The 19580-nt window shown below is 38.0% G+C and overlaps 2 protein-coding genes across 7 annotated transcripts in view; one reads left to right on the forward strand and one right to left on the reverse strand.

Moving 5' to 3' along the window:
- Window positions 1–5565, reverse strand: part of LOC141428974 (ubiquitin carboxyl-terminal hydrolase 7-like) — a 31122-nt gene extending 25557 nt beyond the window's left edge. Inside the window, exons 1-2 of one of the 6 annotated variants that reach the window (XM_074089075.1) lie at window positions 5147–5565; window positions 4930–5056 (exon numbers count right to left, since the gene is read on the reverse strand). In XM_074089075.1, coding sequence (XP_073945176.1) covers window positions 4930–5005 — 76 coding nt within the window. In that variant the 5' untranslated portion in view covers window positions 5006–5056; window positions 5147–5565. Of the gene's footprint in view, window positions 1–42; window positions 65–1594; window positions 1619–4516; window positions 4583–4609; window positions 4817–4929; window positions 5057–5142 lie in introns of those variants that run through there. The other 5 variants (XM_074089074.1, XM_074089080.1, XM_074089084.1 and 2 more) reach the window with 5 other exon arrangements.
- A 2135-nt stretch (window positions 5566–7700) lies between these two features.
- On the forward strand, window positions 7701–19439 carry asun (integrator complex subunit 13 asun). Its single transcript, XM_074089086.1, has 13 exons — window positions 7701–8035; window positions 8133–8207; window positions 9668–9813; window positions 10067–10216; window positions 10989–11079; window positions 11876–12004; window positions 12576–12686; window positions 13657–13817; window positions 14783–14923; window positions 15624–15774; window positions 16254–16396; window positions 16599–16750; window positions 18345–19439. The coding sequence occupies exons 1-13, from the start codon at window positions 7808–7810 to the stop codon at window positions 18569–18571; spliced, it is 1905 nt and encodes a 634-aa protein (XP_073945187.1). The 5' UTR covers window positions 7701–7807; the 3' UTR covers window positions 18572–19439.
- The last annotated feature ends 141 nt before the right edge of the window (window positions 19440–19580 follow it).

The following is a 19580-nucleotide window of genomic DNA, read 5'->3' on the forward strand; positions in this document are numbered from 1 at the left end:
AAATAAAAATAGCTGATTACGGTTTATACAGTTTATACTTACACATGGCTTATTTACATGTGCACAATTATTAGTCATAAGGTCATGAGGCAGGTGAGGAATACCTAGACAACACGGACATAGAACAAATAATTTTAGGACTTTTGAACAACCACTCTATTATAGTGGTTGAACTAGTTCATAACAGCTGTTCAAATTTTTCGTATAATTCCCATTTGTACAGATTCCTAACTGAACAGATTCAGTGATTAAGAAGAACTGCGACCGCGCGAGTCAAATGAGCGAAGCGGGCATGCTGCGGCCTTTAATGATATCTATAAAATTGGGAATCTGTAGATATGGAAATCTATGGAGATGGGAATTTGTAGATGGGAATCTGTAGAGACTGTAGAGACAGTAAGTACATACAATACAATACTGGATATCTTTAGAATTGGGAAACTGTACGATTGGAAATCTATCGAAATGGGAATCTACATTGGAAATGAACTGCGTATCTTGAAATATCTCTATTTAGAAATCTATAAACTCAAATTCAGACTCATAACATTCTTCGTATAACATTTGTACAGCCTACAGATTCAGTGATTAAGAAGAACTGCGACCGCGCGAGTCAAATGAGCGAAGCGGGCATGCTGCGGCCTTTAATGATATCTATAAAATTGGGAATCTGTAAATATGGAAATCTTTGGAGATGGGAATTTCTAGATGGGAATCTGTAGAGACTGTAGAGACAGTAAGTACATACAATACAATACTGGATATCTTTAGAATTGGGAAACTGTACGATTGGAAATCTATCGAAATGGGAATCTGTACAATTGGAAATCTGTAGAAATGGGAACTTGCAATTGGATATCTTTAGAAATGGGAATCTCTATGATTAGAAATCTATAGAAACGTACTGTACAATTATAAATCCAAAGAAATGGGGAACTGTATAATTGGAAATCTGTAGAATTGGGAATTTTTAGATTTGGGAATCCGTGCAATTGAAAATCTGTATAAATGGGAATCTGTACTATTGGAAATTTGTAAAAATGGGTATTTGTACAATTATAAATCCAAAGAAATGGGAAACTGTAATTGAAAATCGGTAGAAAATAAATGGGAATCCTTAAGTTTGGGAATCTGTAGAAATGCGTATATGTAGGTACAATTGAAAATCTGTATAAATGGAAATCTGTACAATTATAAATCTGTGGAAATGGGAATCTGTACAATTGGAAATCATTAAGGAAACTACTATGCAAAATTTCAACTCAAGTTCGAAGGGTTTAGGATAGGCGTTGATGAGTCAGTCAGTCAAGACGCGTTATGTAATAACTTATCTGTTTTAAATCTTGAAAGCTACTTTCATCCACATGACTTGAATTTTAGTACTTGTAGGTATGTATGTAAACTCTTTATTGTACAAAATAAGTAATCAAACACAATTGACAAACAAACAATGTACAAAGGCGAACTTAGTAGTATTTAGTACTTGTAGCTTAGTAGTAGATATGTCTTAGACTCTTAAGTAAAGCTACCCTAGCAAACCTAAATTATGAGAAAATCTACTGTATGCAGAAAAAAAATACATAACAGCACTAACTTAGATCGAGCACTAACAAATTGTGTAGGAGTTTTGACACCTGTATTCAAAAACTCCAATAACTGCTCAAATTTCATTCAAACAATAACTTAACTTATTGCACAACTTTGCATGAGTTAAAACTTAAATTCCTTTGATAAAATATTTTGCTTATTTGTCAAGAAAGTTCTGATCATTTTCTTTATGTCATTTTTTGACATAAGCCAATGACAACAAAGTTCTATAATCAGCCAGTATGTTTTGATGAAAAGAGTTTGTAAACAGTCATTCTAAATCTCCTTTAATAAAGAAGAGAAGTGACTGAATTGATGTTATTTTTAACCAAATTCAAAAAAGGAGGTTCTATGTTCCAATGTTTGTATTTTAAGTAATAAAATGCTCAATAATTCCTTGTTAAATATTACTTTGTTATTGTTTTAAGATATAGTAGCTGTTGTCTGCGACTTTGTATTTGAAGCATTCATTTCTCACAACACAACAACTTTAAATATGATGAATGCAATATTTCATGGCAATTGGTTCAATACATAGTTAAGGTGTGAAATTATAACAAACAAACAAAACTCACTTTTACACTTATAATATTAGTAAGGATTTTTGTACAGTATAATTAACTTTTCTTAGAAATTCCTTGTCTTATACTGATGACAACTAGTTTTAAAGTTATATTATGTAATTGACATTTTTGAAAGTTTATTCAAGAACTTAATTTCCTATATAAAGTGGAAGAAGTAACTTTATCACTTCTAGATAATATAACAATAACATTGTAGGTATCAAAGAAACTAAATAAGTATGGCTATACTATACCTGTCTTGTAAACAATGTTCTTCTTTATATGGAACTGAATCAATTGCAGAAAACTGCAAGTATCTTTTAAGTATTTTTTCACAATAAAATCAATTAGATTGGATGATGAGATGATAACTTTGAATATTTTGGGGAACAAACAAAATTGTATCTAGTCTTATTTCCTAAATCATAAAGCTGTTGTTTTAAGTGAACAAGTAAAAAGCCTGTTATGAAACAGCACTATAATTGTCTTTCAATAGATCAATGATCTCAGACCCATTTACCACAAGGTCCAATCACAATCTCCAATGATTGAAGACTTAGTGAGATTTAGGTACAGCAATTTAAAATGTTTAAGAAATTTAGGTACAGTTGAAAAAACTAAATCATGTGTCAGGGTGGAACCTTTGCGCTATTAATGGCATGTTGATATTGCATACATCTTCTTTTTTTTTGTTTTAGTAACATCTGCAATTGGTACATTAAACCATAAGCAAATCTGTTGTGTGTAGTATGGAGTTTGGAATGAGAAGTCCATTGACTACTCTCTTCCTCATTAACTATGTTTCACAGTTGAGGGGCTTCTGGGGTTCAATCCGTTGCTGCATCCAATATTTTGAGTCTCTTAAGACAACATTTGTTAGTGTCACCCAAGGCCAATGCTTGAGCAAGCTCATTTATGTGTGCTGTGAGTCGTATTTTATATAATTTGCTATGAGAAGATAATTCTTCATTTATTGTTGGCATTTTGAGATATTTGTGCACATCCTCGTTTTTGGTGAACCAAGGTGCACAGCATAAATTTTTGAGGGCATTATTTTGAAATCGTTGTAAAATCTTGATTGCATACATCTGCCAAAGAAATCATAGCAAAATTTATTATGAAAAGGTTCCACCTTGGTATGTGATTCACTTTCCTCAACTGTACATCTAACCTTAGGACAAGAAGAACAAACTCTCATGGTGAATATTGGAATAAAAAGATCACTAATAACCACTACAAAAAGAAAACATAAAGAAATTATCACTAATGTGGGTGTGTTGTAATGTTATTGTTTGGTTAACAACATGAAAGTGAGCATTTCTTAAAGGTTGGCCAGCAAAATTCAAGTGGATGAATCATGGCTTTCAATAATGGTCATTTTTTTATTGACTACAATAAGCCACTTAAGTCATATCCAGAATCCAGATAGGTAGTGTGTTTGTTAAATATGCCTGCCTATCTATTAAATTATCAAAATTATGCTACAGACAGATATATCGTGACTTATTGACTGACTCATCAATTCCCTGCACAAAACCTAGAATTTAAAATAGAAAACAAAAATATTGAACAGAATCTCCTTTTTTCAATATAGAAAAAAAAAATAAGAATAGATTTTGGGAATTCTCTTTGGATAGAGAGTTCTGTAACAGGACTGACGCAGCAGGTTAAGCTTCTGGCGAATAGGACAATGCCAGCATCAGGGTTTAAGTTAATATTTTGATAATGTTAAAGGCTTATCATGGTTTTATGGAATGCATATTGATTAAGGGTGAAGACTATTATCTAATAATGTATTTTTATCAAGAATTAATGTCATTTCATTAGTATGTACCACCTATATTCATTAGGTAGGTATGGCACAGATACTATAGGTGCATGCACCTTGAAGGTAATGAATGACCTATATATTTTAATTAATTGAACTAAAATTAGATGTATCTGTGTGCAATGTTTGTGTCATAGCTGACAGTAAACCTTGGATTAGTACTAGGTGGAAGGGAGGGTGTACTAATTAATTCATTCAGACTAGAACTGAAACACAATGTGGATAAGTTGTAGTGCCGGAATAGTGTTGTGTTGTTTTTATTTTGACACAAAATTTAATAATGTTTCTTTAAGACCAAAACAATCAAGTGTCACCAACTGAACAATCAACATAACACTATATTAGTTAGAAATCATCATAATGACTAATTCAAACACTGCAAAACATATCCTATAATGAAAATGGCAGGATGACCATAATAAAAAGCAAATACAACACTTAAGGATGGTACCACAAACAAATCATGCCTACATAAATGTAATTTGAATAATTCACCAAATTTCAACACAAAGCATTCTAAAATTAGAAGGTATTGTACCCAGAGCACGACTTGCAGTTTTAGAACAAAGAAAGATGAGCCTCTTAATACATGCACCAGATGCAAATAAACAATAAAATAATTGATGCTAACTCATAATACAGTACACTGACTCCACCTAAACAAATAGCTTGCTAGTATAATCCTAATCATATATGAACTATATTTGAGGTTAAGTACAGTGTAAATATTAACATTTCATGTCTCACTTCGATAAAATAACCCCTGTCTAATGTCTAAAACAAGCAAATGGAACAAAACAACAGATTCGAAACTAACAATGACGTTGATTCCATCATTAGCCACTGAATAATAAAAATGCATTAGAATAATAAATTGGCTACTACATACGTCATTTACATGTCAGATGGGTATCGTAGGGTAGCGATGAAAAAATAACCGATTATACTGACCGTCCTGTGTCTCCATCTCTTCAACCTGGTTTACATTAGAGTCGTGCTGCCTGTCCGCAGCGGACGTGTGGTTCATGTTAGCCGGGCGCGCCACTGGGGACTCTCGCCCACGACTCTTCGATATTTCCTGAACAGACACTCCGTTATTCAAGAAACTCGACGCACGACGCTCATTACACAACCCACGATCACCAAAATTTGCACTACACCTACCTACCAGGGGATCGCTCCCTTTGGATTTCCTGAGGAGTCGTTGACAGAATCGCAACGGGCCACTTCTTCTGCTCTCAATTCTTCTATCTGGCACTGCTATTTTGCGATGTCAATACACTTAGCTCCACACTAAACGTTTATAAGCGGTGCAGCCGTCTGCAAAAATCAACAAGGGCCCGATCGCTGGTACGCTAATAGCACATTCCTAATATTATAATCATTGCCAGTGTTGATCGATTACTATAGTAAGCGGCTGAGTAGTAACAATATTCACTATCGTATCCAGTATTAGAATTATTTACGCGAAAATAAACAAAATGGTGGTTAATTTAATTTCTGGCTTCGGATGTGTGGCCCGGTTTGATCGACGAATGCACCATTTTCTCATTCTCTCACATTCACCGTAGGGATGTCCATGTCCGATGTCTTTCGATTGTTCAGGGAATATACACGATGGGTCCTTTATGGTCAAAATTTATGGTAGATCTCTTTCATTTTCTTGAGAATAGAAAGAGAGAGGCTAATCAAACATAGACAAAAAGTTAAACGCGTGTAGATGGTACCTTAACCGCAAAAGCGCGTTTTAAGATGTGCCTCAAATGGTTTTAGATATTTCAATGTTGCCATAAAGAAATAATGTCCGAGAGATTAGGGGTTATATAAAATGTACAATGTAATGTGAATTGAAATAAATATAAAAAATAATATTCATTAAGATTTCTTGGTTCTCTTTTATTAGCAAGCGTTGAAACTTATTTCATTTCTAGTGTTATTGAAAATATTTTTATTCAACGTGAATTCGATTACAAATGAACCTTACTGCAAAATTAATTCGGTGCTCAGAATAAGTAAACACATGGAGGGGCCCTGTTCTACTATAGATACATTTTGTTAAGCAAATATGTGTGAAATCGATATAAAAATAAAAAAAACGTATTATCTCTTTCTTCCTAAGGTGTGTCGGCATATAAAAACAGACGGCATGACATTTATTTATTCTATACTCGCTAATGGTTTGTCACTACGAGCAAGTGATGTTTCATCGTGCCATCCGCCATCTTATGCGCCAGAGGCTTTGTGGTACGTGAACTGTCAAGTAAACTAATACTACTGAGTTTTTGGTGATTTACAGTGTTATAAAAATACTTTTAAATTTGGTTTTGGTTTGTGGACATCAAGTGATGCAAACGCAATATGCCTTTGTGTTCCATAGAACAGTGTTCTTCTCGGAAAACGAGAAATCAACCGTTTTTGACTCTTCATAGGTTAGTTGCCGTTATTACATCAAATAGTGCCATTTCATGGTAATATTTACTTAATGCTAATTAATTTTCTTAAGCTTTTATCATTTCCTTCAAAGATATGCAGATTTTTCACCATTTAACGTTGTATTTTTGGTTACATTGAATTTGGTAAAATTGTCAATCTTCTTAAGTGTTGTGCTGAATATCGACATAAGTAGAACTAAAATAACTTTACATTTCGTCCATGGTTTTTGACTGATGGCTGTTCTAATTTTACAGATTCCCTAAAAATTATGTATTACGGCGGAAATAGTTCGACGCCATAGGCGCTGATATGAAATCCACGGCATAAGAAACTGGACATCTGTTTCATTATGAAGAGTCGCAGTTCAACACAACTTTAGACGTTATCACATTCGCTTTTTTCGATATTTGTAACATGAGATAGTTGACGACATATGTAATCTGAACTACGTTTGGCGTACGTATGCCGTATCTAGTTATAACGATTCCATGTATATCTTGTTTTACTACTATTGTCGCTCGCTACATGCAGTGCGAGCGGCACCCGATTATTATTGTCAAAGTACCCTTTTTCTTGTTAATAACTTAATGTATTTGAGCGCTTATAACAAATTTATGTTAGTTATTTTATGTTTGTCTCATGTAAGTGAATTGTACAATTATTTATGAGATTAAATGATCTTAAACCTTAAACCTTAAATATAATAAAATTTGTTTTATTTTCGTTGTTTTACAAATAAAGGGCATTTAAAACGTTGTTTTTGCTTAATTCAGTCAGCACAAGGTAATCACGCGCTACTAATTCGTGCAAGTCTCTGAAACAAGCCTAACTTTCTTTTGCACGTTCGGTTACATGTTTTTCCACTTGTATCGTATTAGTTATCAGTAGCCTTAATGTGGTTTAAATTATCGTACAGGATTTTTTTAACACCATATATACATTTTTGGCAGGTGCTTTTCACTCATAATCAATTTTTTTCTTGTGATTGTTGTGGCCATAATAAAAAATGATTTATTTGCCGTTATTTTTTCTAACCTGTTAATAGACATTGCAAAGTAATTAATAAACCTCAATTATTATTTTTCCGACAAATAGTCGCACATATTTAATTTTTTCCTTATCATCAATATTTCCGCAGGGCTACTACGAAACTTGCACGCGTATTTTGTAGGTATTTCCAGTCCATAGGTGTTATAGGTCTATGATTCGGTGTAACTATCTTTTTTAGGGGTTTTGAATTTATAGTATGACAACTTTAAAAAAATATCTGTCACTGTCACAAAATAGATCTCAAAATCAAAAAGTTGTCACTTTTGTGCTGTACTGTAGGTAAACATAGTAAAAATTGTTTTAAAACATGCGGTAATATCTTTATACATATGGTGCTGCCTTGCTTATGATAACTAAGATGTTCCCAACAAATCATAAGACTATTTTTGTGCTTGATCATACGCCATACTTCGGCATATCGTCAGACAATCCAATCGACTTTGATGTATCCAAAAGCCGGGGTCCTGGTTACGTGCCTTTGCCCCCTGTTTGCAAATCATTGTGGACATGCAGTGTAGAAGCAGCAGTAGAGTACTGCCGAATTGTCTGGGATTTATTTCCTGAAGGAAAACTGGTAATGTACATCATTTTAATGTTTTAAGTAAACAGCTTATGTTTGTTTTTACATTGTATCCTTATCGTTGTATTGTGTTATTGTTTTATTGTTTTAGGTCCGTTTTGTTGTTAGCGATTCAGCAGCGCACATTCTTAACACTTGGGCAGCAGCACAACAAAATTTAACTCATGTAAGTAAAGTACCAGAGACAAAAATATGGTCAAAACTGTTTACAGCAACACCAGTTATAACAACCAACCATGTTCAACAACCAAATATTGCTTTCCCTTTGATGTCATTATAAACAGTTTTGACTGTATGTATTTAAAAGACCACAATAGCAAATCCTACTAAGACTATAATAATAAATGTAAAAATAATTATTACTAAGCTGAGACACACAAATAAGCAGACTTGCCACCCCACAAATAAGTAGACTTTTGATGACCTGAATTGGAATGAAACCTGACCGTCTCTCCAATTGTCCAGATTTTTTTTCCCAAAAGGCAACACTGCAAATAAGTGTTTTTTAATCAATACCAAAATTAAGAGAGTTGGTTGCTGATAACCATCCAGATTAAGCTTTGACATAATATATAACATGTGAAAATATTATACTTTATATGATTCTCGTGGATAGAGAGGCAAAACAAGTCATCATCATCTTAACTTATTTAAAGTACTTTTCAATGGAATCAAGATCATTATCTTGTAGACAAAGCTGTTTATCTCGATCACTCTGTTGTTCCAAACTTACATTAAGTGAAACCAATCCTGGTATTTTTAGTATGAATATATGAACCCCAGGTCCATCATAGTGACAGTCCCAGGATTCAAATCACTAGGTACTTACATTTGAATGCCAATCGTAATGTATCATACTTATTATATTCACATCTCAATGAACCCACCGTTGTTTTTAACGACATTGTATCACTAGAAACTTTGTAAGTAAAGATATTTATTTTCTTCGAGTTTTCCTTTCTAGTTTAGGTTAGCTTGAAAAGATCCCTTTTAGGGATAAGTTCCCCTGTGTACTCTTTTGGTTTTGTTGTTTACTTTTGTATTATTTTGTGTTTTATGTACAATAAAGTAGATATTTACATACATACATACATACATACATATTTTATAGAATTAAATGGAAGATGAAAATTCACTGTATTTGACATATTAACACACAATAATTTTTTTTGCATCAAAGTCTCCTTGTATTCATAGGTGCGACCAAACCGCTGCTTAAAAAACGATTACAGCACAGAATCGCAGTGACGCACCGTACCTATGTGCACCATTTTTATCGCATGCTCTCCACACCGCTGCTATTTTAATACGGAATTGCAGTGACGTGTCGTAAATTTCAGGTCTTTATCGAACAAAAGTCGTGACGTATACGGCACGTCACTGCGATTCCGCACCGTTTGCGTAGTTTAAGCAGCGGTGTTGAAAGCATGCAAAAAAAACGGTGCCATACGATGCGTCACTGCGATTCCGTACCGTTACCGTTTTTTAAGCAGCGGTTTGGCCGCACCTTTAATCTGTCTCATGGTAGTTTTAATTCACAGATTAGGAACTCTTGCAAGGCTACAGGAGGTGCCTGTTTCTTAATATAACACTTTGCCCAACTTCAGTTATTGTTTTTTTTTTTAGATATTAAATGGGCTATGCCTGGTTGGCGCGGTCCGCCGCGGCGCCGGTGGTGACGTGGTCGGCCTGTGTGCTGCGATAGAGGCACTGAGTGAACCATCCCCCACACAATCCTCTAGGCCTAATTCGGAAGCACTGTTTCAAAATAGGTAATAATAGTCTGACCAGTTAATCATGGCAGCTTGGAAAGGTGGCAAGTAATGAAATAGAAAAATCTATAGAAATAAAATGAAGAAAATGGTGGATTGGCAACATATTTCACAAAATACAACACATTGACATACCAAACTTCATCCAAATCCATCAAGCACTTTAAATTTTAGTGTTAAAGAAACACATGCACACTTGCACACTAAAATTGAACTTGTGTTGAATAGAATTTTAACTGTAGTATCATTACAGGGGTCGAATCATCTGCATTACTAGTGCCAGGGATGATGATTCAATCAGAAGTTTAGCTGAAATAGCCTTAAATGCCTTAATACAGCAAAACAAGAAGGCTTCGTCACAACCAACTACAACATCTGAGTCAACCAGTACTGCTCAAACTCAGTAAGTCATTGCCACTACCTACCATGTCTTTAAGGGATAAGTTTGCCTTTGTTCATCAGTTTCTCTTATTACCTGTTAATTCCATGTGCTTTATGTACAATAAGGAGTTAGAAGTACATTGTTCCCCGTACGTAACTATCTTTAATAACCAGCAAACTTGGGGTAAATATTTCCTTCTTCAAAGTGATTTGGGTAATGTCATTCGTCACTTTTACTGTCAATGAAGTTTCCGGAAAATTAGATACGACAACAAGCGAAGTAAAGGGTGTTAGGTGCAATTGCGATCATAACGCGCGAACCGAGCCAGCGAAGTGCGCGCCTCAGCAATAACCGGTGAAGCTGCAGGGCCTAATTAAGTTAGGGAATATTTTTGACCCTACCAGTGCTGGTTATTTAAGATGGTTTCATGGTTACTTATGGGGAACAAGGGTTTTGAACATGATACTACCGTGAGACTCTCTCATATTAAATATATTGACCCCGATAACTCACGTCTTAAATCGAGTTTAGCTCGACATGTTTCGGGCTAATCCGTAGCCCTTCGTCTTCGGAGCAACGCGACTCAGCGGCTGCTGCAACACGCTGAGTCGCATTGCTCCGAAGACGAAGGGCTACCTACGGATTAGCCCGAAACATGTCGAGCTAAACTCGATTTAAGACGTGAGTTATCCGGGTCAATATTTAATAGGAACAAGGGTTATACAATATCTACATACTTCCTTTAGTTTTTCTCAATACAAGATACTCTACATGGTTGTTTAATATTTTTTAGGGCATATCCCATCCAATACTGCCATCTAGTTATCATAAATGTCACTCCAGAAAAGGCTGAGACCAGGGTCAACAACCAACCTTTAACTGAGGTAAGGAATAAATAATGTCTAATCCTGACACTGACCAACACGCATACACACGCACGCACGCACGCACGCACACACATACACATAAATCCTATGAGTTATTAGTAAAACCTGAGCCTTTATAAGGCCCCATTTATTGGAACATACTACCACAGAATCAAAAGCAGCTATCGAATACATACCTAGCAAACGATGTTTTTAAAGCTAGTAGTATTTTCAATAATTACAATGAATATTGTAACTTATTACTAAAAGAATAAGGTAGAATTTCCAAATCAATGCATGTGGTCGCTAAATCGTCTCTGCCTTATAAAGGGTTAATCTATTAATAAACGGGATGTAACATAATTATTCTCATTGGGAAACAAAATAAACAGTAACATTGTCATAGGTCTGTAATTCCTTTGAACTTATTGTGTATCATTGCATGTTTTGATTTAACCATGGAATATGTGTGTATTTGACATGATTTTACTCATTGACATATTATTATTTTAGTATTTTTGTAAAATTTATGTTTTTTATTTTATTTGGATATTTTGGATCATTGATTTTATTTTTGACGATCTTTTAGTGAATTGTATTGACATTTTGCATGGAATGTAAAGTAATTTTCACTAAGTAATAAATCATCCCATCCTATATACGTCCCACTGCTGGGCACAGGCCTCCTCTCAGAACATGAGGGCTTAAGTAATAAATAAATCTATCTATCTATCTAACTAATTCTTATCATTATATTGTACATTGTACGGCACGAGGATAATCCAATGTGTTCATGTTTTAACTAATTTTTCAGATGGGTAACGGTTTGATGGGTGTGGAAGTGATAGTGTCGCGGGCAAGTGCCCTCGCCACACTGCTCGGACGCCTGGTGTTGCCGCACTACAAACTAGTTACAACCACAGTCACTGGAATACCAATGAAGGTAATGGAAATTACACGCTACGAATCCTACGAATATAAATGCGAAAGTTTATAAGTATGTGCGTGTGTGTGTTTGTTTCTCCTTCACTCAGAGGCGATGGGACGGATTTGGTTGAAATTTGATACACAGATATTATCTGGACTTCTGGAATAAGTCAACTTATTGAATAACACATACTTATTATCCTGATACTCCTAAGAGATCGGGATAAAATATTTAATTATATAAGGTATAGAGTTATGATATTTAACGTAAATAAAGACCTATGTACATGTAATTTTTGGGAATTTCTTTTGGAAATTTTCGTTTGCTTTTCCTGCACGCTAAAACGACTAGAATAATCCGTCTGGATTTAGATGAAATGTGGTATGTAACAGTGGCGTGGCGTCAGATATTTCAGTGGTAAAGCCGAAGCAAAGATCGCTTTTCTTTCATACATTTTGTATGTCTATTCTATTTCTGTTCTATTTTGTAAATACATATTGAGCAAGCCGGTGGGAATAGAGTTGTATGGACGTTTCGCTACTGGTATGTAATAATCACAGGCTAACAAATTTTTTTTTTTTTACAGGAAGAACAAAATGCAAGTTCTAGTGCTAATTACGATGTAGAGATTATACACTCTGCAGAGGCCCACGCGGGTCTTAGGGCTGCACAGACTGCCGCGGAGGCTACAGAGTCCGTGAGTTTTTGACATATCAGTTAAATTGCGTCTGACATTTTTCATTTACCCTAAGTGTATGCTTCCTGAGGCCGTATGGCCTAACGTTTCTGACGCTTGCAATCGCGATCAAATGACAGTTTTTATATGGGAAACCTGTCATTTGATTGCGATCGTGTGCGTCAGAAACGTTAGACAATACGGCCTCTGGATTGATTCGCAGTGCGTTACCCCCTTATTCATAAACGACAATCAAACCTATTTTAGTTAAAATGCCGCTAAAATTCGTTTGTCCTTATCTGTTACTTCGACATTTGTATTTGTTAGAAAGGGACAAAGCATTTGTTAGTTAACATAGGCTTGTTAAGTTTTATGAATAAGGGGGTTAGACAATAAGGCATCGGAATACCGTTTCACTTTATTTCTCGTAAAACGACGCGGTAATTATTTTAGATTAAGCGCACTGACAGATCTGGAAACGGATGGCGGCCCTCGTTCTTCTGTGCATTCGAGTCGAATTTCCGTGTCACTATTGCGGGGGAAAAATCGGCACGGTAATTCGACTAGTGTACGTACAGTCACTTGCATTAATATCTGCCATTGGCGGATCGTGCAAAAATATCTGATACGTCCTACCGGCCCTGGAAATAGAGCCGTAAAAGATATTTTTGCACGCTTTGTTATGACAAATACTGGTGCTGGTGAAGTACCGATGAATGAGGATGGCCGAAAACCTCTAGGTATTGTGAACCGAACCCCAGATGCCCTCTCCCAAAGGCCCTGGCTGCAATAAATCGTGAATTACGATGTCGTTCGTCTAACGTTCGGTCTACGTTGACAGTAGGCAGAGTCGACCTAAGCCAGATTTTACATACGACGACCGATAAAATGACAGGTCGCGTTTGTTAGATATACTAGTAGCATACTCATACTCGAGATAAGTATAAACAGCTAAACATGTATGCTAGTCCCCATTGGTTGTTTCAATCAGGTGGTGCTCCGGTGGTGGACGCCGCGAGGGGCGGAGGGCGGCGCGGGGGGCTGCAGCGGGCCCCTTTGGCGTGTGACGCCCGCGGACGTGGCCTCGCGGCCCTCCGCCTGCCTCGTCAACTTCCTCCTCAACGGACGCTCCGTCACTCTCGAAATGCCAAGGTAACCTAGTGTGTTTGTGCCTCATAGACCGTATAGACCGTGGTTAAAGGTCACAGCTCATTAGAGCCACCCGGCACCCGACCAGCACCTCGTCGTTCAGCGTCCACTCGTTGTCGACAGGTGGTCGACGGGTGGACCTCGCGTGGTCCACGAATTTCCGAGTAGTCACTAGCGCCGCATCGCAACTATCGCAACGGTCCACTCGCCGTCCGCGCGTGAGAACTTCACGAGAGAGGCGATCCGATGAAGCTACGGAGTTGATAGACTTAGTGAGCGCTACTAACCGCTCGCGGCGAGGCGGTGCGGGTCGGGTGCCGGGTAGGTACCGGGTGGCTCTAATGAGCTGTGACCTTAAGCCACGGGTTCACGGTAGATGCAGGCCGCTTCCAACCGAAGCGACTGGAGGTTTATGGGGGACACCTATGTCCAACAGTGGACGTCCTACGCCTACGGCTGATATAATGATGAGACCGTACAATCGAGGAAACTGAGTCACGAACCAGGGTGTAACCTTTTCATAATCAATTTTGCTATGATTTCGTTGGCAAATGTATGGGATGTCAACATGACATTAGTAGCACTATATAAGGTTCCACCCTGGTAGGTGATTCAGTTTCTTCGACTGCCCGTACTATAGAGATTTTAGAGTAATTTAAAAACTATCGAAGTAACCTCATGTTCCATTAATTCATTAATCCGGCATTTGAATCGAAATTACGGGATTTTACTCAATTCCAACGGTAAGTCCCAAAAATTACATTGTGGTAGTTATTTACGTTGCGTTGTAAACAACAGCGACAATATCAAATTTCTAAAATTTCGTGAGAATATCGGGATTAAAAAGTAGCCAATGTGTTATTTTAGATGTCCAGCTATCTACATACCAAATTTAATTTACTTAAATTCGTCCAAGTACAAAGTAGTCATTCATCTCCGCAAAGTAACGCCAAGTTCTTATACCGCAGGAAAGGCGGCGGTCGGTCGGCCTCTCACGTCCTGGCAGCGCAGGGCGGCGAACTGTGGGTGGGCGCGCTGGGCGGCCGCGCGCCCTACGACGAGCCGCCCGCCCTGTCCGAGGGCGCCGGCGGCCGCGTCACTGACTATAGGTAAGTTTAAAATTGTACTGCAAACAAAAAGTTAGATAACCCCCGACTTTGTCACTTCAAAGTTCAATGTCTCAGAAACGGCTAAACCGATTTTGATGAAACATCTAAGAAACATCGCTAGAAAACCTGATTTCAAATGAGAAAAACCGCTTTCAAATATCGGTCCACCCGTTTAAGAGCTACGGTGCCAAACGACCAAAAGCATACTAGCAGCGAGAGTTTACCAGCAAAAGAGCGTATCTCCATAGTACATGTACTAAGTTTGTAGTATGTATACGTAGAGATCCGCAATTTTTCCAGGACAAAAGCATGTCGGAACTGCTCAGTGTAGGGTTTCGTAGACATTACTAAAAAAAGAAAGCTAGGGAAGGGGGGAGACCAGTCTCTTAAAAAAAAAACGACGTGAAAAGTTTACCAGCAAAACAGCCTTCCATATCACTTACGTCCTTTTGTCAAAAAGTAAGTCAGCAAAAAAGCTTGAAAACCACTTTTTTTGCGAAATCTTAATATGTCATCTTCATCGGTTTATAGCAGTCCACTGCTGGACATAGGCCTCCCCCAATGAGCGCGATTGCGCCCTGTCCTCGGCTCGACGCATCCAGCTTCTACCAGCAGCCTCTCGCAGACCGTCACTCTACCTGGCCGGAGGGCCTACACTGCGTTACGAACATATCTCCCAATTTCCTACTCGATGTTCTAGGATAAAAGAGTTCGGTGCCCTGATGCAGCAGAACCGTTTGTTCCCGCTGCGCGGCGCAGGTGCCAATGCGCGGGCTAAAGCCCGCCTCCAGAGACACACCACCTACTGGCCTCTCACTATATCCTCCACGCTGGTCTTCAACTTGGGATCGGTGAGTTGATACTATTCTACCTACTGGGGCGATTGGTAATGGGATAAAACAAAGCCAACGTCACGAGCGCCCGCTCCAGAACATTCACGCGCTAAGTAATTTTGTATTTGTAAAAATATGTCTCCCACATGTTCTGTCTGACTGATGGAATAAAAAGAACAATATGTTTTTATACAGGAAACTGCCCAATTCGACCTATTCCTTTAAGGAGGTTATACTCATACTAGAGCTAATTTGCAGTAATTTTGCCTCTGTCAACTAGGGATCTAATTTGAGTGATTTTCGCGTTAGTTAATTTTTTCGGCTTTACGTACAGTTTGCGATAGTTAAGCGACGTTGTTATTCCGAGACGTACTCCTATTACTAATAAACTTTCGGCGAATAGACTTAACGTGCAAGTTACACGATGTCAGGCTTATTGTTAACCATATTTTTGACAGTTTATTATGATGTATAAGTCATGTTCGTGTTGTATTTAGGTGATGGAACCGCTGACCCGCTTGGTTGTTCAAGAAACGTTGACAGACGACGAAGTGAACACGTGTCGCGACGTGCTCCTATCGCTGCTCGGCATGGAATCGCGACACGAATTCCCCACGGCCCAGCTCCCATCTAATCTTAGGTAAACAGCTCTTCAGTCTTAGGTAGCAGTTAATTGATATATTCCTAAAAAATATCATAAAAAAATAAGAGGTGTTTTTTTTTCACATTTGAGTGTTAGATTTCAAGACGATATTATAGTATTACTTCCTTTTAAATATACAATAAAGACGCCTTCCAGCAAAATACTTTCTCTTTACGTATTGATATTTTGTTATAAACAGAGGCAAGTCAAGCAGTCGCCGCGAGGAGCAATGGCGGCAGGTGTGGAGCGAGCTGGAGGCGCTGATCCGCGCGCACTCCGCGTCGCCCGCGCACCGCGCACTCCTGCGCACGCTGCTTGAATGCCGCGCGCACAATAACCATCCCTCCGACAGTAAGTAGGGGGTATAAAAAATCGACTGCCATAAAAAACGAAAAAGACGAAAACAAGTTAGTGGTCTAGAATAGAATTCTGTTAAGTAACTTAAAATTCAACAGTTTGTTCAACCACATCCCGTCGGGTCCCGGTCTTATACTACGTTGTTCGAACTTCCACTCACACTAATAGCATTTAGTAAGAGGACGAGGGATTTCGAATTTCAAAGCAGCTCCCGTGAGCCGGTACGCCAGTAGTAAGTATATCCGAAGTGATTCAGATTCAAATGAGTCATTATGTCGAATCGGTACTTCAGAACCTCGGCACCGAACCGAGCCGGAACGGCCGGAACTGAATTAATTACCCGTCGCTGTAATTAATGGTCGCTCAAACAAAAGAACCGGATTCAATAAAGGCATCGGAGTCGATAAGCGGAATCGGTAATACCGGAGCTGGATTTAGTGAATCAGATCACTCTCGGAGTCGAGATTACTAATGTCTTGGGTTGTGGAGCGAGCAAACTAAAAGCGCTTGTCCACTTGCCTTATGTGGTTCGGAACAACCACGAACTTGGTTTTATTTTAAGAACCCTAACTGTTCACTAAAGTCGATAGCAGAATCGAGGGTTGAAAATCAAATTGTTAAACATACATTTGGACACCTTTTAAGCCTGAGTTAGCAGTTAATCTAGCTGACTGCATTCACTGCCACCGACGCATATATGCGTTTCCGGAACTTCGCCCAGTGCCGCTGTCATAAATTCATACATTTTGAACGCACATGTGCGTCGGTGGCACCTGTGGAAGTCAGGTGGCAGTGAACGCGTTAATGCTGGACTATGCTAAAATTAATCTGATAAAATTTAGCATGTTCATACATTGTTGAAATTGAATTACAGATTCACTGTGTGGACACCTCAAATTAAATAAGACTAATTAAAACAATCTAGTCATTACATTATAAGCGTTCAGCATTAACTGTGCTAAACACAAGATTTTTGTAGAAGTACGTAAAGTTTAAAATTTTACTTTCTATGTAGTTTACAGTAAACATTGCAAACATGACTTGACAAAGGACGGTATTGTATTTTCGTAAAGTTGGCATCAATCTCTGAAACTAAGACTACTCAGTTTATGTCAGCACTACTGTTTACCCGCAGCTTCGCACGATCCAGCAATTCTTGTAGTTGTACAGTAAATCATTGCAAACATGATACTTGACAAAGGACGGTATTGTATTTTCGTAAAGTTGGCATCAATCTCTGAAACTAAGACTACTCAGTTTATGTCAGCACTACTGTTTACCCGCAGCTTCGCACGATCCAGCAATTGAATTGGAATTCCGGGATTACTAACTTTCTGTGGGAATGCCCAAAAATCACATTGTGGTCTTATGTTGCATTATAAACAACAGTGCCAAATGTTATGACGATCGGATTAGATTTCTAGATAATTTCGGTGGCAATGCAATATCGGGATAAAAAGGAAACTATGTGTTAGTCCAGATATCCAGCTATCACATACCAAATTTCATCAATGAAGGAGGTACAACATACACATACTCACAAACTTTGGCATTTATATTAGCAGGATTAAAAATTCTTATTTTGCAGGCGACAACCGCGCCTCAGTGATCCGCGCCACAACGGACTCTCCCCTTTCGCCAGTGGGCTCTGGCAATGGCGCGGCAGACGTTTGGGCGCCTCGAAATGTCCTCGATGCTCTATTGGGCCCGGCACGGCCGAGCCGCCGGCCGGACTTTGCCGGACGAATGGCCGCCGGGAATCGACCGGCCACACTCTACGCACACTTACAGCAGGATGTTGAGGCACAGCATTAACACGATCAGCTACGGCAACGTTCCGCTAAGCCCTTAGACATCGGTTACACGTTAATTCTGGCTTCAGTTCCATCATTCTGGTGTTAATGACGATGACGAGACAATTATCGTGTAACCTCGAACTGACGGACGGACAGATGAAAATTAAGTGTACTCAATAATATTCGCCAAACCATTTTGAATGACAAAAAACCAGTATGATGGACTGAACTGACGCCATATTGAGCGTATAACCAATGTCTTACGCTATGCAGGCTGAAATGATCAGTCACGAATGAGTGTCACTGGCATAGGAGTACGAATTCTGTTGACACACATGCGTGTCACGTGTAGGATTAAGAATTTTTTTATCACAGGCGTTGTCACTGGCACCGAATCTGTTATAATAAAACTAAAATAAGATCAACTCGTGTAAAAAGATACTGAAAAACTGGGCATTTCATGTTTTCGTGTAACTACTGAATCTGAAAAATTTGCTTAGTGAGACGGTACGCGAATGGACGATCTCGATGATATTATGAAAATCAAGGCGCCGCGGCGCATCGGTTGAGCCTGTGGCATATTACTTAGTTATTTTCGGAGAACCAACAGCTATATAAATTACAGAATAAGTATGAATAAATAATAATAAATATGGATGTCTAAAATCTTGAAAGATACATTGTTTTCTCCATAAATTGTGCTCAAGGACTTTCAGTCGTTGATTATTTTAAAATGGTGTGGAAAATTATTGACAATAGATATTGTTATCGCATAGAAAAAGTTACATTGTAATTGTAAAATAAGTAAACAATGCAACGTGGTCTGGTTCAGTTGGTTTTAAAATAAATGAAATAATAACCTGTAATAAATTTATTTTTGTCACGATCTTGATGTTTATTTTTACAACACAAATTTTACTTTATATGTATGTACCTTTGCAAGAGCGTTTCCTAAAGGCTTAGTAAAGATATTCACATCTCTATCGCCTACGTGGAATATGAGATAGTGTATCTCCTTCGCTCATGTG

This window comes from Choristoneura fumiferana, chromosome 6 (assembly GCF_025370935.1).
Source record: "Choristoneura fumiferana chromosome 6, NRCan_CFum_1, whole genome shotgun sequence".
Classification (NCBI taxonomy): domain Eukaryota; kingdom Metazoa; phylum Arthropoda; class Insecta; order Lepidoptera; family Tortricidae; genus Choristoneura; species Choristoneura fumiferana.